Source organism: Mustela nivalis (assembly GCF_964662115.1).
Source record: "Mustela nivalis genome assembly, chromosome: 1".
Lineage (NCBI taxonomy): Eukaryota > Metazoa > Chordata > Mammalia > Carnivora > Mustelidae > Mustela > Mustela nivalis.
The window spans coordinates 3576125-3595672 of record NC_139020.1 but is presented as its reverse complement, the minus strand read 5'-3'; the positions used below and the strand labels follow the sequence as shown (position 1 = coordinate 3595672).

The 19548-nt window shown below is 57.0% G+C and overlaps 1 protein-coding gene across 11 annotated transcripts; it reads right to left on the bottom strand.

The window, feature by feature from the left end:
• Positions 1-304: 304 nt before the first annotated feature.
• On the bottom strand, positions 305-18234 carry ZBTB21 (zinc finger and BTB domain containing 21). 11 transcript variants are annotated; one of them, XM_082721743.1, is made up of 4 exons: positions 18120-18233; positions 7697-8065; positions 6008-7584; positions 305-5407 (listed from the first exon to the last, which is right to left on the bottom strand). In XM_082721743.1, exons 3-4 carry the CDS (start codon positions 7569-7571, stop codon positions 4413-4415), a joined length of 2559 nt encoding a protein of 852 aa, XP_082577869.1. In that variant the 5' UTR covers positions 7572-7584; positions 7697-8065; positions 18120-18233; the 3' UTR covers positions 305-4412. The 11 variants fall into 11 exon arrangements, with proteins under 11 accessions (XP_082577869.1, XP_082577860.1, XP_082577867.1 ...); XM_082721734.1 differs by lacking the exon at positions 18120-18233 and adding an exon at positions 17808-17838; XM_082721741.1 differs by lacking the exon at positions 18120-18233 and adding exons at positions 9804-9854; positions 16225-16880 and having other exon boundaries at positions 305-7584.
• Positions 18235-19548: the final 1314 nt, after the last annotated feature.

Sequence of the window (19548 nt, the reverse complement as noted above, 5' to 3'; positions counted from 1 at the left end):
TTAACCCCGTTTGGTGGCCCCACGACTGTTTTCAAACTAATGCGACCAGTAAAGCAAGAGGTGGGTGGGTGAGGTCGTCGCTTACGTGAGGTTCTAGCGATCACCTACCTGTGGCGGCCGGGCGACCGACCTGTGAGCGCAAACCCGGTTATCCAAGCAAGCTGGACGCGCTGGGACACAGCACCTCCCCCGGCTCAGGGGCTACTCCCCAGATCCCCCCACAGCGGCCCCCTCAGTACTCCCAGAAGTGCACGCGCTACTCCCCGTGGCTGCCAACGTCCGGAACACAGCAATGAGACACGACTCCAAACAAAGTACAGTACAAATTTATTGACTCCAATCATTCGTAGTCAAGATGTAAGCAAAGGAGACGGACAACAGAATTGGATACAAATAAGCAATGGTTTAACGTTAGATAGAAATCCTATCGGACCAGGAATTTTCAGTTCCCCAAAGCTCATTCCTAAATAAAACCAAACAATGATTTAGTCTGCGAACGCATCTGACAACAAAATATACACAATCTGTTTATAACCACATTTGTTTAATAGTAAGTGTTACTCGATGAAAAGTTTTAAGGTATTGGATTAATGTCAATAAGAAATTATCCCCAGTTGAAAATTAACATTAACCAAGTGTAACTTTGTGGAAAATTTGACCACAGCACTAATAAATGACTAGAGAGCACTCAGTTCAATTATTTTCAAGATGTACAGTAAAATGCTTTGGTTCCCAAACAACGGTCTCTGGAATTCCTGAAAACCCTGACACCGACCCACGCCCCCGCCTCCGGAACGTAAACGCGACCAGCCAGTGTCCCCCGCCACGCGGAAGGGAACACGCAGAGAAGCGCTGAACAAGCAGTTAACCATGATGGGAACATAAAACTTCTTAAAGTGCTAAAGCCGCAAAAGAAAACCCTATTTTTTTTTTAAAACTTAAAAAAAAAAAAAAAGCCAGTGTTAAAGAACTTATTAAATGTACTAGCATTATTTAAATAACTTTTCACAATTACTACAAAAAACATCAATGAGGAATCAGAAATCGACAAAATGGACTTGTAATATCCCAATATGAATTAGTGCAATTTATCAAGAAACCTGCTATGCATGACATTTAATTGTTTTTGTGGTGAGAAAATTCAAATGCCTTTAATTCCTATGGTTCTGGATTCTGGTTGTACACAGACACACACACACACACACACACGAGGATTCTCCTGTCTCCCTCCCCTGGCCGGGCCACTGGCCTGCAGAGGAAGACACCCCCTGCCTCCACAGAAGGGCACATTGTATTCTGGTCGTACAGTTTCTCCCCTCGTCAGCACCAGCGGTGCGTGCGTGGGGAAGACCACTCCTGATGGACAGGAACTGGAGCGTGATTTTTGAAAGGCTGTTAGGGATCCGCTCCAGAACGGAAAACCGAGAACCACACACCTGCCCCCCAGATGCAAAAGTGACATCATGGTTGAATTCTTAGAGATTTTGATAAAACAATAAATGCACCCTAGCCATAACTAGTTTTAAAGGTGAATATTCTGTTAAAGTTGAAATATTACTATAAAAAATGCACACTATTTGTAACCTCCATTGCTGACGTAGATAAAAAGGTGTTTTAGGTTTTTCCTCTTCCCTCTCCCACACAAAGAAAATGATTCAATAGCAAGTTCTCAGATTAACAAAGAATATATTAAAACATCTTACATTCTTTTCCACAACTGCGTAAAAAAAGGCAGCCTGAATACTTACAAGGAATAATGAGATTTTCTACATTTTCAAAAATTAATTCTAATCAGAAAAAAACGTTTTCGAGAATACCTTTACAAGCCGGAGTCCTAACAATGAAAGACCAACCTGTCTCACAGACCAAGGGTCTGCCCGCTGTGTGAGATCAACATTTTTAAACGGAGCGATGCGTGTCTTTCATTATTTTACTTCCAAACTTTTAAAATAGTTACATGAGTGGAAGCCTATTTTCTTTATTGACCACCAAAATAAACTCTTTCAGCCTGACGCTTTGAAGGTAGAGTATAAAAAGTAATAGAAAACCCAGAACTGCATTATAAATGTTTTTGGTTCAAAATTTTATTTGAAATCTTAACGCTCCTTGCCTAGACAAAAACGTGAAACGAACGAGACAAAACACTGGCAATTTTCAAAATCTAACAGATAAGCTGAGCCTGTCTTTAGATCAAAAATATTTTTTTTTTTTTACTGATTAACATTATTAAAAAATCTTCAAAAACGTAGCATAAAGGTTCAAGTCCTGGGATACTGGATTTACAATGCCCAGATCACGTGTGCCGTGGAATTACCGCACACGGTCTGAGGGCCAGAAGCAAGGACTACTCTGAGGGAGACTGTCTTTTCGAAGAAGTGACAGCTGTCAAGGTGTTCAGAGTAAGAAAACAGCACATTATGCAGGGAATTAAGTCAATGAACAATAAGCCACCTAGATGTTTCTCGAAACATCACACGCTTTAGTTTCATCTTTAAAATGCATAGATTTCTTCAAGAAAATATGAAGAGGGCAATAAGTGGTTACTGCAGCTTCGTTTTTTCCTTTCTCCAGCAAATTTAGGTAAGAACAAAATTAGGAAGGGGCCACTCAGATATTTTGTGACTTGTCATAGTTTTCACATGAAAACAACAAAAGGCAAAATTTCACATGCGATTTCTCTGATCTGCAAAGCCAGTCAGCATTTTATGAAAATGCTTGCGTCTCGATCAGAAGTTGAGAGTCTTTCCTACCGCTGGCGCGGGATGTGGGGGACAAGACAGAGCAGGACGGAGCTCTTTTCTGCTACAGCGGTACACACTGAAGGACTCAGCAAATTACTTCTTAGTCACAGTAATTTTTTTTTATTTTTTTATTTATTTTTTTGAGAGAAGAGCTTGCAAAAAAAAAAGAACTTAATAAACTCGGGAGCCTTCATCCATATAGTACTGGCTTGGGAAGATTTTGCAGTCTCAACAGTATCTCCCCTTGTTCATACCTAACCCCTCGCCTGTACCAGCGAAAGAGTCTTCCCTTTAGAAATACCCGCTGAGCTCTGGGGAACGCCTACAAGCGCCTTTTAATTACAACTTATACAAACTAGAAAAAAAACGGCAGCCCACACCCTATGGGCCGAAATAGGTAGCGAAACTCATTTTGGACCCTCGATAGTGCTTTGACACAGATTTACGGAACGCTAAAGCAGTGACTCGGAGCAGGACGGCCGCACTAAAAACATCTCACCCCAGCGAACTCCAACAAATCCTAACAGAAACGGAGGCAGGAAATGGACCACTACGAACACTGGTCTGGAGAGCGCGTGGAGACCCTGCGCGGGGTTTTCCCCCGGGGCCCATCTCGGGATTCCGTGCTGACTCGGGACTCACTCACAGCAGATGTCCGGACTGGGGGCATGGGACCGAGGTACCTAAGCCTATGTCCCAACCTTCACTATTCCGCTAACACAATTCAACTCAAAAGGAGTGCGTGCCTCATACTACCTTTCTTGTCTGTCCCCGACGCACTCAGATGTCCCCACTGGTGACAGCACGAACCGGAGGAGACCGAACCCGCCAGCCCTTCCAGCGCCGGTCAGAGCTGAGACCAGAGGCCCGTGCTCATGGCACAGTGGTTGCGATGACCACGCCTGTCGCCACAGAAGCTTTAGTTAACGGGCTTGGCGGCCTTCCAGAAACCCTCACGTGTTCATTTCCCAAATCTTCCATCAAGAGTTATGGTAAATGACCCAAGAGCAAGCTTTTGTTACTTTGTAAAAATCTAAATATGCCTATTGCTGATTTAAATTTCTCACTGTTTTCATACAAAAAATTTTTTTACAGGACCACAAAATACCAAATATTTATTGTTATCAAGTGTCAGGATAACTTATTAATAAAGTTGAGGCTTATCATTGTTTTATTGCTAAAGTACCCTAAGATCTAACTGGAGGCCACCAACTATACTCACTTGCTCCCGACACACCGTGGCCTTCGGAACGTGGCCGAGATTGAACTAGAACTTAGGCGTCTGACAGAATCAAAAGAAATACTTGAACCGTATTTCACTGACTGTGAATCGGTAAAAAACCAAGACCACCTCCGGGAGAAGATTATACTGACACCGTGGAATGAGGAACCATGCAAACAAGTGAAATCAGTCACGTTTCAACAGGAATGAAGTCCAATCATCCCGTGACGGAAACGCCCGACGCACGACAGATTTTAGTCTTCCTAGGCTGAGTGAGGACATCATCACTAATTAGTATCAATTTACCTCCAACTTCTATTCAAGCGTAACAATTTCCAAGCTTTATTATTCTCTTTTGAAAAATATCTCGCTTCTGATGCACATTTCCAATTAAGGTCGCGCTCTGGAGACCACCGCCCCTTCCGCGACAGGTGAGAAGGGCCGGCCTTTCAGTTGTGGCTTTGTTCGTGACTCCAGAGGCTGAAAGCCGTCTTGAATGTCCTGTGGCACAGTTTACACATGAACTGTCTCTTAAAGGTGATCGCAGAAAGGGGGGGCGCGTGGTAGAAGAGCGTGTCGGACTCCTGGGGCACAAACAGTTTCTCCGCGGCGGGCGTGGGGTTTTCGGCCACACCCGTGGGGCTGTCGGGCTCCAGGGGCTGGATCTTGGGCAGCGGCGGAGGCGGGGGCAGCGGGGGCGGGGACGGAGAGTTTGTGGGCACGGGGCAGGCCTCCGAGTCCTTATGCGCCGAGTCCTCCGTGGCCTGAGACATGTGCGACTGGAAGTGGCTCCAGAGCCGGAAGTTGGTGCGGAAGGCTTTGTTGCACACGTGGCAGATGAAGGGCTTCACGGAGCACAGCAGCTCCTGGTGCCGCTCCAGCTGCTTGTGCGCCGTGAACGTCTTGCCGCACTTCTCGCAGGGCCACAGGCTGGCGTCCTTGCTGGAGCCGGCGTCCTTGGGGGCGGCGCGGGCCTCGGGGGCCTCCTCCTCGGCCTCCTCGGCGGGCTCCTCCTTGACGTGGATCTTGAGCTGCTTGGAGAGGCTGAGGTCTTCGGGCAGACAGGAGGAGTCCTCCGAGTCGAAGTTCACCTGCTCCGAGCAGTCGCTGAAGGTGTTGTCGTCTTTGGCAGTGACCGCGTGGTTGGCCCTGTGGGGCTCGGGCTGCGCCGGGGGCCTGGCGGCGGACGTCGCATCCCCGTTGTGCTCCAGGACGGGTAAGGAGAAGTTCTCGGCCGGCGCCATGGTGTTCTGGTTGTGGACCTCGACCTGGTGCCGCCAGATGCTGAAGGAGGACTTGAAGGTGCGCATGCACTCGAGGCACGTCAGCTTCTTGTACTCACACCTGCCCTCGTGCTCCTGCTTCAGCTCGGGCGAGAAAAACCGCAGGCTGCAGTAGGAGCAAACGGTGGCGTTCCTGCACACGCGCTCGTGGTTGCCTTGCTCTAGAAGAGAAGAGAGCTTAGCATTACAGAGGCGGCACTGGTAAACCTCCTTGTTCTCTACCGGCCTCTCGAGAGAGACGTGCTCTCTGGGCTTGGCGGCCCTACCGACGCCAACGGGCTTCTCTCCCGGGTGCATTTTTATGTGCTGCTTGAACTGTGAGAGGAAGCGGTAGGCTTTTCCGCAGTACGCACAGACGTACGCTCCTTTGGCTCGCGACCGCAGGTTCCTCTTGATGGCCTGGGCCTGGGAGCTACTCTGGCCCTGAAAGCCAGGCTTGCCGCGCCTCAGCTTAATGATCAGGGCCTTCTTAATCTCTCTCTCTCGCACTATGTCAATCAGCTTCCTTTGGAATTTCTCATCCAAAACGGCATGTGAACTAGAGGCCGGTGACGGGTTCTTCACTATGCCGTGCTGGGTCTGACAGTGCGTCCACACTTTGAAGTTGGTGTGAAACCGCTTGTGACAGATGTCGCAAGCGTAGGGCTTCTCTGGGTTATGGTACATGTTAACGTGCCGGTGAAGACCCGCCGTCGATCTAAAGATCTTAAGGCAATGTTTGCACTTAAATTTTTTGTTGGGTCTTGTTCCCTCCAACTCACCGAATTCATCCTTGTTCAAGTCAGAATCCGGAAACTCTGCATCGGCGAGGGGGGGGCTGGAGCCCTCTTCGAAGCTGTCTTCGGACACCGGAGACCCGTGCTCGGCCTCTTTAACCTTCTTCAGCGGCAGCCTCCGGTCCGCCTGGAACCTTCTTTTTGCCGGGAGCCTGCTCATGTCCTTCTGGTCGTCTTCGGTTTTCAGGGAGAGGTCCCTGGCGGTGGCAGCGGCCGGGTCTCCCACGGTGACGCGGATGATGTCAGAGGGGTCGGACAGCGGGCTGCGGGGCTCCGTCTTGATGCGGACCTCGGTCACGGCCGGCTCGCCCTCCCTGTCCGTGGACTGCGAGGCGCTGAAGGACCTGAGGCGGTGCGGCGGGGGCGCGGGGCTCCGCCCGTCGACGGCCGCCTTCTCCCCGCACTCCTTCAGAGACGACTTCTGAGACAGGGCACAGAACACACTCCCCGGCACCTCGCCCGCCCCAGAAGAGGGCCCCTGGGAAGACTTGAGCTCTATGGCGGGCGAGTAGACGGGCACCTGGCTGTCCATGGACAACGAGCGTCTGAGCAGACTCTTGACGAGCGGGCCGCTCCTGTCGATGCCGGGCTTCCCCGGCCCTGCGCCGCCGGACGGGACCGCCAGCCCCAGCGGGGAGTAGTACAGCAGGTTCCTGTCCTCGCCCGGACCTCCTCCTTTGTGCGCCTCCTTCAGCACGTACGGGGTCTCCGACGCGCTTCCGAGGGACAACACCGGCGGCCGCGGTCTCTTCAGAGCCAGCTCGATGGCTTTGCCTTTGGGGAGTTTATCGTCCACGGCCTCCCTGTCCTGCGAGGGCCTGGAAGACAGCGGCGCGCTCCGCGTCCCCAGCCCGCCTCTGCCGGGCTCCTCCAGAGGCCCCGCGCGCTCCGCCGCCTTCGCGAAGCCCACAGAGCCGTCTCTCGGCCAGCCCTTCTCGGCCAGCGGCGAGCCGGGCAGCGGCTCGGCCGGTTTGGGGACGTGGGGCTTACCGGGGCCAGTCTTGATGGCGGTGCTCGGGGAGGGCCGGGCCGTGTGGCTTCGGTCGGGCTGGTTCGGACTCCCAGTTTTGCCCTGGGCTTCGTTTCGACTCTGGCAGACGATGACGCTTCTCTTCTGAGAACTGCTTTCATCGTCCTCGAGGAGTACTTTCTTCCTGTTGGGGCACGCCGGAAAGGGGGCCTGCGGGGTTCTGGAGACGATGTTGGTCAGGAAGGAAATCCCGAGGCTGTAGCCGAGCTCCTGCACGGCCGCCAGACTGCTCTTCTCGACGAACAGGGACGAGGAGTAAATGTAGTTCAGGACGTTATCGAAAGCGTCCGGCTCGCAGAAGTCCAGCTGGAAGACGGTCTGGGACCCGCTGTCCTTGCTGGTGAACAACGTCTGGAAGTACTCGCTGCTGGCGGCCAGGACGTTTTTGTGCGCTCGGAACTTCTGGTCGCCCACGATCAGGAGCACGTCGCACAGCTGCCCCTTGAGGCGCTCCTCGTTGAGGGCGCTCAGCAGGGAGATGGCGTGGGCCGGGTTGATGTAGTGCAGCAGCCCCTCCATCGCGGGCGCCCACCTGCAACACAAAGCGCACGGTTACTGCGGAAACACGGCCAGAGCTCTCCACGGGACGGGGCGCTCCTCCCCGGTGGGACCCCAGCGGCGCTCCCGCGGGCGAACGGGCTTACTTGGACAGCACGAGGAGCGGCCGCAGGGGGCTCGGCGCTCGCAGGGTGCGCCGGTCACTGGCTGAGCGGCTCTGGGACGGAGGACCGCGGCTCCGGTGCCCTCATACCAGCGGGGGGCTGCCGGGCCTCGGCGGCTGGGCAGAAGCACGGTTTGCAAGGAGAGGTCTGCACATTAGGGGTCCCATCTGCTTGAGGCTTGGTTCTAGCCCTTTCTCTCTGGAGAGGAAGCACGAAGAGCCAGAGCTGTTAAGGCCGGGATTCTGAAAGGAAGTCAGTCTTATCGCGGGAGGCACTTATCCACCATGTGAACTGTGACCCCTGGGTTGCAGGGGGGGTCGTCTCACCAGACCTTTAAAAACACGGAAGAACCTGGAAAGAGAAAGAATTTCACTTACAGATCACTCACACATCACAGGGTTTAGCCAAGATCAGAATGTTCAACACCGGAGAGCCTGGCTGCTTTCTCAGGCTAACCCTGCCACCCCGAGTGCTGTTCTCTGACCAGTTCCCGTTTTCCGCGACAGCACAGAGGAAACTGTGTCCCGATCTAAACACAATTACTGCTCCTTGCAAATTAAGGGTCTGAAATGAGAGGTCACTGTCATTCTCTTCCAGTCTAAAGGTGAGCCGGGAAGGCCTGGTGGACGGTGCAGGCCCAGGCCCAGGCGCCGGGGTGAGAGGGTGCCGCCCTCCCCCCTGCGCGCCAGGCCTCTCGCACGAAACGGGTGGGGCGACTGTGCCCTCCTTTAGCCTTGGTGCAAAGGCTGGCTGGGCCAACATCTCGTACAAGGCAAACATTTAATTCGGTATCAAAGAAAAAGGTCCCTATTAATACCACCCAGGCTCTCAACAAAGGGAAAGCCATTTTCCACAGAGACAATCGCAGACTCTCCAAAGCCGACCCTTCACTCGGGCTTCTGTTGCTAGAACACCTCATCTCTGCTTTGACTGTGGTGCCTTCTTTAAAACAGTACGGTGATTAGGGGCACTGGGGGGCTCAGTCGGTTGAGCGTCCAATTCGTGATTTTGGCTCTGGTCACGATCTCAGTGTCGTGGGATCGAGCCCCGGGTCCCGCTCTGCACTGGGCGTGGAGCCTGCCTGAGATTCAGCGTCGTGGGATCGAGCCCCGGGTCCCGCTATCGAGCCCCGGGTCCCGCTCTGCACTGGGCGTGGAGCCTGCCCGAGATTCCCTCTCTATCCCTCTGGCTCTCCCTGCTCTAAAAAAGTAATAAAATAAAACAGTTACGGCATTTATTTTTGAATGGATTCAAAGTAACCAGGTCTGCTGGTGGCAGGTTTCTCATTCTCTGGAGGGCAGGCTGTACATGTACCAACCTCGGCACCCAGGACACGGGCAAGTTCTCCTCTGGTTTCAAAGGCTCAACCTCTGCTGGTCCGCCAGCACACGGACTCTTCCGAAGAGCCCACGAAGAAGCGTGTGCTGGGCCACGGGCCTGTAACGACCAAGCATGGTGCACGAACTTCTCTCCTGCTCTTCTGACTCCCCACTATGGCGCTGACTGAATTTAATGGGCTCCGAGACACAACCACAATCAGGGACAGTGTCCCCAAAAAGACGCCTTGGTCAGAGTGCACGGAGTTTCTGCTCATTCCGACCTGAGCTGGCTTCAGAGCAGCGCCAAATTTTAATTCCTCTGTTTGCCGCTGCTTGATAGAGAGCTTTGTCCTTCCTTTCCCGTTAGCCATTTTAACTTCCCCTCAACCCTGCTACATGTCTCCAGGATCGCGTTTACTTATGCTCGCCCGATCATCTCTCCCAGAGGCCAGCAGAGAAGCAAACAACTTGTGAGGCCCCATTTACAGCTCGGCTGCGCACCACATGCTGTTTAGAGCGCTAACCACCATGAGAAACCCAGTTCAGACGCTGCCACAGGAAAACGCCACAGATGGAGCGTTAATAGCACGGACAAGTATTTTTCAAAAAGGGTCTCTTAACATCATAAACTGACTAGGACGGAGTGGAAAATGTCAGTCCCAGTCACACATGCTCAGGTCCACACGCACAAGCGCGCACACCGTGCTCCTACTCCCCCCCATGAGCCGGGGTCAAGAGGGTTGTGACGTCAGCGCTGCGGGCTAGCCCACCTCGGTGTCGCCCACTGCAAACAGGGAGAGCCGCAGCTACCGCAGGATGCTCTGGGGAGACGCAAACGGGAACACAGATTTACACTGAAGACACACTACGAACTGTACCAGAACTTTGCAAGTCACGCATCCATTCGCTCATTCAACAAAATGCCACTCAAGAAGGTCTGGAGAAGGCAAGGGGGCCACGAAAATCCCAAGGGACAAGCACTGCACGCGGAGGGAAGAGCTGGTCAGGGCAGGGCTGGAGCAGGGAGCCGCTAAGACGCTGCGGGGCTGAGTAAGCACAGGAAAACCGAGCTCTCCACCACAGGTGAAATGGGCAGTCGCTGGAAGATTCTGGCAGGAAAATGACAAGGACCCGAACTATGTTTCTAAAGGATCACTCTAGCTCCGATGCTGAGAATGGATCCTAGCAGGCATGGGACGGTGGAAGCTGGGAGACCAGCTAGGAGCCTGCAGCAACACGGCAGCTGAGACAGGACTGTGGCCCAGACCAGCTAGGAGTCTACAGCAACGATCCAGTCATCCACATGACCCGGTGGTGCCTGGACCGAGGTGGCAGGGGAGGCCAAGGCAGTTACCTGGGTTTCTAATGGACTGACCTGAGTGGGTAAGAAGGTGAGGCATTAACGACACCTCTAAGAATTGTACTGGAAGCGCTGGAAGGGTGTCCTTACTGGACATGAAGCTCTGGGGGAAACTGGTTCAGCTCTCTTCAGGAATTCGGTTTGGTGTCTAAATGTGAGCAGGCACCTCGCTCGATAACGTACTCTTTTTTTTTCTTCCTAAAGATTTTATTTATTTATTTGACAGACAGAGATCACAAGTAGACAGAGAGGCAGGCAGAGAGAGAGAGAGAGAGGGAAGCAGGCTCCCTGCTGAGCAGAGAGCCTGATGCGGTACTCGATCCCAGGACCCTGGGATCATGACCTGAGCTGAAGGCGGAGGCTTCAACCCACGGGGCCACCCCGGCGCCCCTGGATAACGAACTCTCCACGGGTCTCCCTGTTGCTTCTCTCCCTGCCACCTATCCTGTGCTTCCCGGGACCATCTCGCCGATGAACACCGACTCTGAACCCGTGGCTCGGGGTCGGCTCTTGGGGAACTCCAAACGAAGACACACAGGACACCTGAAGGCACAAGCGCGGGCGAAGGAGGTGTGTGAGGACGACACCATGAGGACCGCCGCGTCCCTGGACACGGAGCACACGCGACCGCACGTGTCGCCCGCAGCCTCCTGCCGTGTGCCCAAACAACGCTTCAGAGAAGCTCCTCCTCCTGCCTTCCTCAAGCTCCTGTGACCCCTGCTTGTGTTCTGAATCACTGCTTCTAGTCCCTTCAACCACGGGCTCCCACAGTCTTTGAATGAAGACATTTGGGAATTGGGGGAAACCAGTCAGTCACAGGTGGGCTGCATGGGAAGTCGTCGCTGTCCCTGAAAACCGTGTAAGGCGACTCCTTCGGCTCACCCTCCACTCAGAGTCCTCAGCGAGACGGCCTGCCTGGAGAGGGGTCACGGCCATCACACTCCGGACACGTGAGTGCAGGCGATGCCACAGTGGCACCCGTGATGCTCGGCCGGGCGCCAACTGCCACCCGGCAGCTGCGGCCCTGCGGGCGCCTCCTCGACCACGCGCCACCGCTGCCATCTCAGCCCCGCACTGAGAGCTCCGGCCACCCTCACAGGCACGCACCAGGATCACAACAGAGATGAGACACCCGGGGCCAGAGGGTCAAGTGACTTGTTCAAGGTCCCATCGAAGGCGAGCGGCGAAGCAAAATTCAGGCCTGGGGCCGCGGCTGCGGGGACCCGGCTCAAGACACCCCCTATTCTCACCTGTTTTAACGAGGACTACGGGGACCTCGGACTTGCACGAGTCCGCACACCGCACGCCGAGCCGCCCTCACCCGAAGTGCGTGCTGCCCCCGAGTCCGCCCCCCACTCCTTTTCCATTGCTCATCTCCACTTGACTCATCGGGCAGAGTCCCTGCTGTCGCCGCAGTCATAGTGAGAAGCCCGGCGCTCTGAAGAGGAGAGTGGGTGACACGCGGGCCAGAGAGCCGCTGACGGTGGACAGAAAGAGCTCAGCGGAAGCCCCCCGGAAAGCCAGACGGACACCGGGCCGGCGTGCGGCCGCCCGCATCCCTGTACACGCAGCCCTCCCCGGGCTCGGCCTGAACCCTTCCCATCTCGTGCTGTTTCCTGAAGTTTCAAAATGGGAATCTTTACGGTCAGCAACTCACAGACCTCACAGCTCCACGGACAAGACCTTCAAATCGGTGTCTGTCTCCGGTCCTGGCTCTGCTCCCTGGTGCGCACCCTGGTAAGATCACTTGATCCCTCCGAGTCATAGCTCCTCAGCCTGTCCCCTGGGCGAACCCTACTCGCCACACAGGACTTGCACGGGGAGCGAGCAGCTCTGTCTGCGGCGCCTCCCACGCGGCGGGCGCACATTCCGTCCTTGCTCTCCTGAAGGTTTATGGTACCGAGTGTTATCAGTCGTAAGAGATGCTGGTGACGGGACAGGAGGGAGCAGGCCGACCGCCGGCCATCCAGCCGCACACGCTGCCGCGGCAGGACGGAGACACAAAAATCGAACAGGATGATGGATACAGACGATGCCCCGAGCACACGGACGTCGGGAAGCAGTGACTGTGGCCGGGTGGAGGGTGGGGGAGTGCGCAGTGGGGACAGCGGGGAAGACTTGGGACTCCCGGCTCCCCGGACTCCCGCAACAGCGAGGTCCATTCTTCCACTCCTACTAGAGGTCCCTCTCAGAAACACACAGCCGGTGGCACCAGGGCTTGGAAAATCCTGCTAAATGCTTACACAGGCCCCCAGTTCCAATTCCCCAGCACAGCCACAAAGCCCTTTGCCACTGAACCACAGAAGATTATTTTATATCAATTTTATACCAGAATTATTTTATACCAATTTATTATAAATTAAATTCCTCAGGTACTAAATGCCAAGAGAAGCAGGGATTCGTATCTTCATAGAAATTAATTGAATGCAAATAATTTCCTCTTTACACCAATGTTACATCAAGGAACTAAGATTTTTTAGGGGCTGGAGGGAAGGTAGCCAGTTTTGGAATACAGAGCATTCCGGTGACATGTGCAGGAAAAAACGAAGCACAGCTAAGCACTGGGATAAAAAGGGCACCGGGAGGTAAGTGAGGGGCCCAGGAAGGGAGATGGGAAGGGGCCGAGATGACGTCACTGACTTTCAAGCTTTGGAGAGTAAAACTCAGGCCGGTGTCAGAGCTGAGGCACACTGTGAGTCCAACTTGCTCCAAGACTGGCCCAGAAAACCCTTGGCACCACTTCCACAGGAAAACGTCTGCTTACATCCAGAACGTGAGCCTAAACCCCAGCTCCACACACGCCGTCCCTGGGAGTGCTGGACGGTGCTGACAGCCCCAGCCGTTACACACCGCACAGGGGGAGCTCGTCACAAAGCCAACACCTCGTCGGAAACAAAGCGCCCACGTGACTTTGGAGCACACGCACACCGATCCCCCGAACCCTCACATCTGGATGCAGGCCTGACGCTCCCCCGATTTCGTTATTCGAAGGAGACAAGAAGCGCTGCTCTAAGTCAGGTCTGACCACTCACTTGGGGACAACGCGGACATCGTCTAAGGCTTCTCAGATTTCGAAGCCAGCCTTCCTCACTCGCATCCCCCTGGGGCAGGAGTGCCAGCCTCTTGGGTCCCGTGTCACCCCGTGTTCAGCCTCTCCTGAGGGGCTGGCTTCAGTTTCGGGTGTGCTCTGTTGTGACATAGCTCGGGCCCACCACGGGCACCTGGACTCGCAGCGCCGCCTCTCTCGTTTGGCTCTGGAGGACCCACCCGTATCCCGGGAGGACGTCCGATGAGCTGCGCTGTCCTAGCTTAGGGGCAGGCACACAACCAAAGCCACACAGACCACAAACTTTCTCCCCGGAAGATGGGTCTGAGAATGCAGCCGGCCGGTCCCCGCCATGCTGACTCCTGCCAGTTACCTTGGTTTCCGTACTTCCTGGCCCAATTCTCTAGCTTTTCCTTAAACCTCAGGAGCAGCCTTCTGTCTCGGTCATAAACTCCTTGCTCTGTTCAAGTTAGACTGTTTCTGTTCTTGTTATTAGAGGACCCTAACCGATACCTTTCCAAGTGTTACTCATTCTTCCTGCCACGCTCTCCAAGTCCATCCTTTACAATCCTGCGGCGGGACAAGCCTTCCTAAACAAAGCTCCCAGCACCCACTGGACGTACACGCTAGGGAATACCTATGAATTCACCTCATTTATTGAGCTCTTATTATGTGCAAGGCATGGCTAGACAAGCCTGAAATACGGGATGCAAAGAACAGACAAGGCCCCCCAATTCTAGTGGGGTAAATGAGATAATGAACAAGAGAAATGACAAAGGTAACTTCAGGCCGGACTATAAGGAAAATACACAGGGTGCTGTAACTTCCTAGAAACTAGGGGTTTGGAAAGAATGCTTAGGAAATGCCTCGATGTGATAGTTTAGCTGAGCACTAAGAGCTGCGTCAAAAAGAAATAATGAAAACATGGTTCTCTGTTAGGTTAAAATGCAAAAATTTAAAACCATAGATGCCACACTTCTGTGAATCTGGTCACAAACCACTATTTAAAGTTTCTTTCCCAGCCTGCCTGGGGGGGGGCTCAGTGGGTTAGAGCCTCTGCCTTCTGCTCAGGTCATGATCCCAGGGTCCTGGGATCGAACCCCATGTGGGGCTCTCTGTTCAGCAGGGAGCCTGCTTCCACCTCTCTCTCTGCCTGCCTCTCTGCCTGCTTGTGATCTGTCAAATAAATAAATAAAATCTTAAAAAAAAAAAAAAACCACAAACGATAAATTTTCTTTAGTCTCTTGCGACGACTTCCTGCTTCAGATGCTGCGTCTCTGGGACACAACCCGAGTGTCCTGCTGCTCCCACGACCGTATCTTCAATGTCTGAGGCCTCATCTACCACTCTCCAGCGCTCCACTCAGCTGAACGCTGATCATCCTTCAAAGCTCAGCTCAAGTCCAGTCCCTCCAGTAAGCCTTCTGCCATGGGCTGGACTGTGTGTCCCCCTCTCCACACCACATCACAGGCTGAAGCCCTAACCACCCCCCTTCCCTGGCATGTCAGAATGCAAGAGTATTTAGGGGCGCCTGGGCGGCTCGGTCGGCTAAGCATCTGCCTTTGGCTGGGGTCATGATTTCGGGGTCCTGGGATGGAGCCCCACACTGGGTTCCCTGCTCAGCAGGGAGCCTGCTTCTCCCTCTCCCTCTGCCCCTCTCCCCACTCATGCACAGGCATGTGCTGTCTCTATGTCAAATAAAATCTTAAAAAAAAAAACAAGCATATTTAGACAGAATCTTTAAAGGCATCATCGCTTTTAATGAGGACTTGAGGGTGTGAAGCTGACTGGTGTCCCTACCACGGGAGAGGAGGACACCAGCACACAGAGGGCCAAACACAGGACGACAGGGAAGATGGGACTCTACGAGCCGCGACAGGCCGCAGGAGAAGCCGACCCGGCCCACGCCTGGCCCTGGACGTCTGGGCTCCAGAACCGGGAGTGAATACGTTTCCAGTAAGCCCGCCAATCTGGGGCACCGCCCTGGGAGCCCTGGCTAGCCAAGAGATGTGGCAGGACCCCTTCAGTTAGCAACGAGCCAGCACCTTCCAACGCCGGTGCCGCAGCCAGGCCCGCGCCCATGACGTGGGAATCTGTGGCTTGTCCCCCAGCGGAGCTGCCGACTGCGTGAGGACGAAGAATCTCCTTAACGTCTCCTGACAGTCCTCCCATGGTCCCCCACGGCATCTTGCACGATACAAACTCGTTGACTTTTCTGTCGTCTGATGAGCCTGAATGCAGGAGTGGAGATGAGGCCTTCCATTTGCTTCTGCTAAGGAACGCTGGCCCCATCACTGCCTTTCCAACACTACCCTGACTCTTCTATTACTTCCTGGACAAAATGCGAACTCCGCAGACCGGCGTACCCGCCTCTTCACTGTCTGGTCATCGCATCTTTCCGCCCTCGGTGGACACTCGCTGCCGTCCCCCCCACGAGCCTGTACGCCACGTCCAGCACCCAACATGCCTCTCCTACCTTCCTCTGGCCAACTTCTCCAGGAAGAGCCAGCTCCAAGGTCACTGTCCCTGCAAAGCTCCCCCTGTGGCGCCCCCAGCCAATGGCTCAGTCCTGGGTGAACCAGCACAGTGCTCCCGCCGCCGGTCTGCAGGAACGGCACAACTATTCTGGGTGACCTGCTTTTCTGTCAACCTCCCTCGTGACAGCCCTCGAAAGGAAGCGCGCTTACTTTCCTGTGTGTCCCCGGCGCTTGGCACGGGCCTGCAAGTATCTGCTGGGTCAGGAGAGAAAGGAGGAGCTCACGGTTCAAGCCCTGCACCTGCTCACCTTCCCGGCGGCGGCGTCTGTGAGGGAGCTCAGGCGGCAGCTCTGCCTTCTGCAGGAGCTCCTGGTGCTGGCAGGCCGGCTGGACGGCGACGCCCACATCTGCACCTCTGCTTCCCAGTCTCCCTGGGCCCGCAGGGGCCCGCCGAGCACCTCCATCCCAGCCAACGCCACAGGCCCAGGGCAGCACTTGGGCCCGCTTCCCTCGCCCGTACCCACATCTGCTGTCCTCACACATTCCTTATTTGGTTAGGTGTGGTGCCAACCACCAGCTCCCCCAAACCGGAAACCTCTTTCCTCTCTAGCCCATCAGCACAGCCTGGCAAACCTCGGCTGTGAACCAGCTCCCCTCATCCGTGGTGGGTCTGGGGACAACCAGAAGTCCCTTCCGTCACCTCCTGCTCACCCCGAGACTCCCAAGAACGCTCTCTGGTTACACACCCAGCATCGCCCGCCGCAAACACTGCTAGGTTCCCTGAAGTCTGGGCTGACCCCTCACCCCACGTTCAGTGACTCGTGTTACCGGAGCGAATGACTAAGCACACCAACACCCCAAATTTCCACCTTCTTTCCAGCACCGTATCCGGGAGGACTTAAATTTGGAAGTAATGACAATCGGACACTAGAGGTGGACGAGCAAACGGGTTTACGAGGGACTGTCAATGAGAGGCCCCAGGTCGATGAGCCCGCTGTGCCCCGCGAGCCCCGCGCGCAGGCGGCCGGCTGATGGCTCCCGGCGCTCACTGTGAGCACTGCGGGACCACTGTGACCCGCCCATGCCCTCTGATGCCCGCGGCGCGCAGGCGGCCGGCCGCCGCACGGAAGGACCCCGGGATGCTGCACCGAGCGGGGGCGGATGGACCTCTGCGCCCCGGGCCCGCCCTGGGGCGATCGCGAGGGACGGCCGGTCTCCGGAAGCACCGCGCGTCCACGTGCCGCTCCAGCCGCATTCTCCAAGCTCGCAGCCCCAGGCTGGCGGAGCGGCGCGGCTGGGGCGCAGCGCTGGGGCCGAGGGGCTTCCCCGGGCCGCGATCCTTCACAGCCGCCGAAGCCGTTCGAAATGAGCGGCCCGGGCGGCCAGCGGCCCACGGAACCCCCGGGGCTCCCGTCGTCGGAGGTCCGTGCGCGGGGGTGCCCAGAACCGCGGGTCCCCACCCACCCCGTCCCCAGCGCCCGCAGACTCTCAGTGCGGAGCCGGCCACAGCTCCGCACTGAGGCCCGCGGCCCGCGGCGGGGAGTCCGAGCGCCGGGGCCCCCGGGGGTTCCGCGGGGAAAGGGGCGCGCGGCGGGGCCACGCGTCCCGCAAGGGGCCGGCGCGGAGGCGGGCGGGGGCGGGGCCGCGAAGCCAACGTGGGCTGCGGCCGGGTTTGGCCGGCGGCCGCGGGGCGGGACCGAGGGGCGCCGGGGAGCAGGCGGCGGCAGGTGCGGGGTCCCCGCTGCCCCCCAGCCTCCGCACACCCCACCCCGTCGCCGGCGCGCCCCCACGCCCGCAGCGGACCGGAGCACGCGCCCCCGGCCGGAAGGCGTCCCAACCGCCCGGCGCACACGCTCGCGCCGAGGTCGCGGCGTCCCGCCCAGGGGGGCACCTGGCCGGGCGAGGGAAGACCAGCCGGGGACGGAGCGTGCGCACTGGCGAGGGCGAGGCCAAGTGCGGGCAAGGAGCATGCGCAGTGTGAAGGCACAATCGGCTACGTGGGAGCCTGGGGCATGCTCGGTGAGAGCCCGGGCCCCGCGCACGCGCAGAAGCGCTCGGAGCCCGCAACCCGCTGGTGGAGAGAAAAAAGAGGAGAGAAATCACCTCAGAGTTACGTCAGGAAAGGCCGCGTTTTGCGAGGAGACTGTGGCCTCCCACGGGGCCCCGCAGTTCTCCTAGGGCGAGGGGCGTGACAGTTACTCACCGGTCTCCAGCCCCGAGGCAGACGCCGGGCCCCTTTCCGCTCACACTCGGCTCGCGCGCGCCGCAGCCGCCGCTGCCGCTGTGATTCCATCCATCTTGAATTTGACGTCATCCCACACCAGGGATGAGGTCATCGCAGGCAGCGCTCGTCACGTGCGCGGCGCTGTGATTGGGCGCCGGCCGGCCGGGGGGCGGGGAGAGGGCGGGGCGCCGCGCCGGGGGCGGGCGAGGGCGGGCCTGACGGGACCGCCGTCGGCGTCCGCGTCCTTCCGCGCCCCGCGCGCGCCTTCCGCCTGGCGTCCGCGTGCGCCCGCGTCCTCCGCGCGCCCGCCCCGCCGCCGCCGCCGCCCCGCGGCCTCCCTGGGCACCGCGGGGCTCGCCTCTCCTGCCGGGGTGCGCGGGGCGGCTCGGCGCGGAGGTCCGGCCCTCCCGGCCCGCGCGACCCGGCGGCGCCCCCGCACGCCCCTCGGGGATCGGCCCTCCGGCGCGGGCCCTGGCGCGGGGCGGCGGGGCGGGGCGCTCGCGGGCCTTCTTCGGGGGCGCACGGGCTGCGGGTCTGCGAGACCTGACCTCCCGCGCCCCCGTGTCCTCCCGCCGCAGGGGCCGCCCTGGAAGGACCCGGAGAGCGGGCGGCGGGGACGGGGCTCGCGGTCCGTCGTGCGCGGGCCGGTCGGGGCGGCGGCCGGGTCACCGCGCGGCCACACGCAGCCTGCGCCTTCCGTCGCCGGCACCGCCTTCTCCGGTGTCCGTGCTCGTCCGGAGGCTCCCGGGCCGCGCGCGCTTGCGAGCCCCACAGGCCCCCGGCGGCCCGAAGCGTGCGGGGACACGCGACACGGTCACGCTGCCGGCGCTCCCCGCGCGCCGGCCGTGTGTCCCCGCCGTGTGTCCCCGCCGAGCCCGTGCGCAGGGCACGGCCCGGCCGAGCCGGCTGCCTTCCGCCGGACCGATTTTAATCGGGGTGAATGCTTTTCAAATGTCCATTAATTTTTTAGTGTCATTTTAAAATTTGTCTTCCATATATATATATATTTTAAGACTTTATTTTTAAGTAGTAAAGGTAGAACTCCCAACCCCGGGGTCGAGAGCCCCGGGCTGTACTCCGCCCGCCAGGCGCCCCCAGTCTGATTCCCTGAACGAGTTCACGCACGCGACCCTGGCTGAAATCATTGATGACACGTTTGGGGAGCACGTGCGACAGACCATCTCGCCTTCGCTTGATAAAAGCTAACACGTTCCGGCCTAACAGCTTCGTTGCCGCCTGTTTCACTGATTTTGAGAGAACTCTGAGTTTCAGAGCAAGAACCCGGCACCTGGGGATTTTCTCTTAGCGCGTTGCACCTCCGGGTCGTGGGTTTCTGTGTAGGACCGAATGGTGGGAAAGCAGAAAAGGGGCTTTGTACTTAAAAGAAGGCAGAAGGCAAGGATGACTG

Coding starts and splice junctions, on each gene's coding strand:
- ZBTB21 (XM_082721733.1), bottom strand. CDS start 7,571: ATGGAGGGGCTGCTGCACTACATCAACCCGGCCCACGCCATCTCCCTG.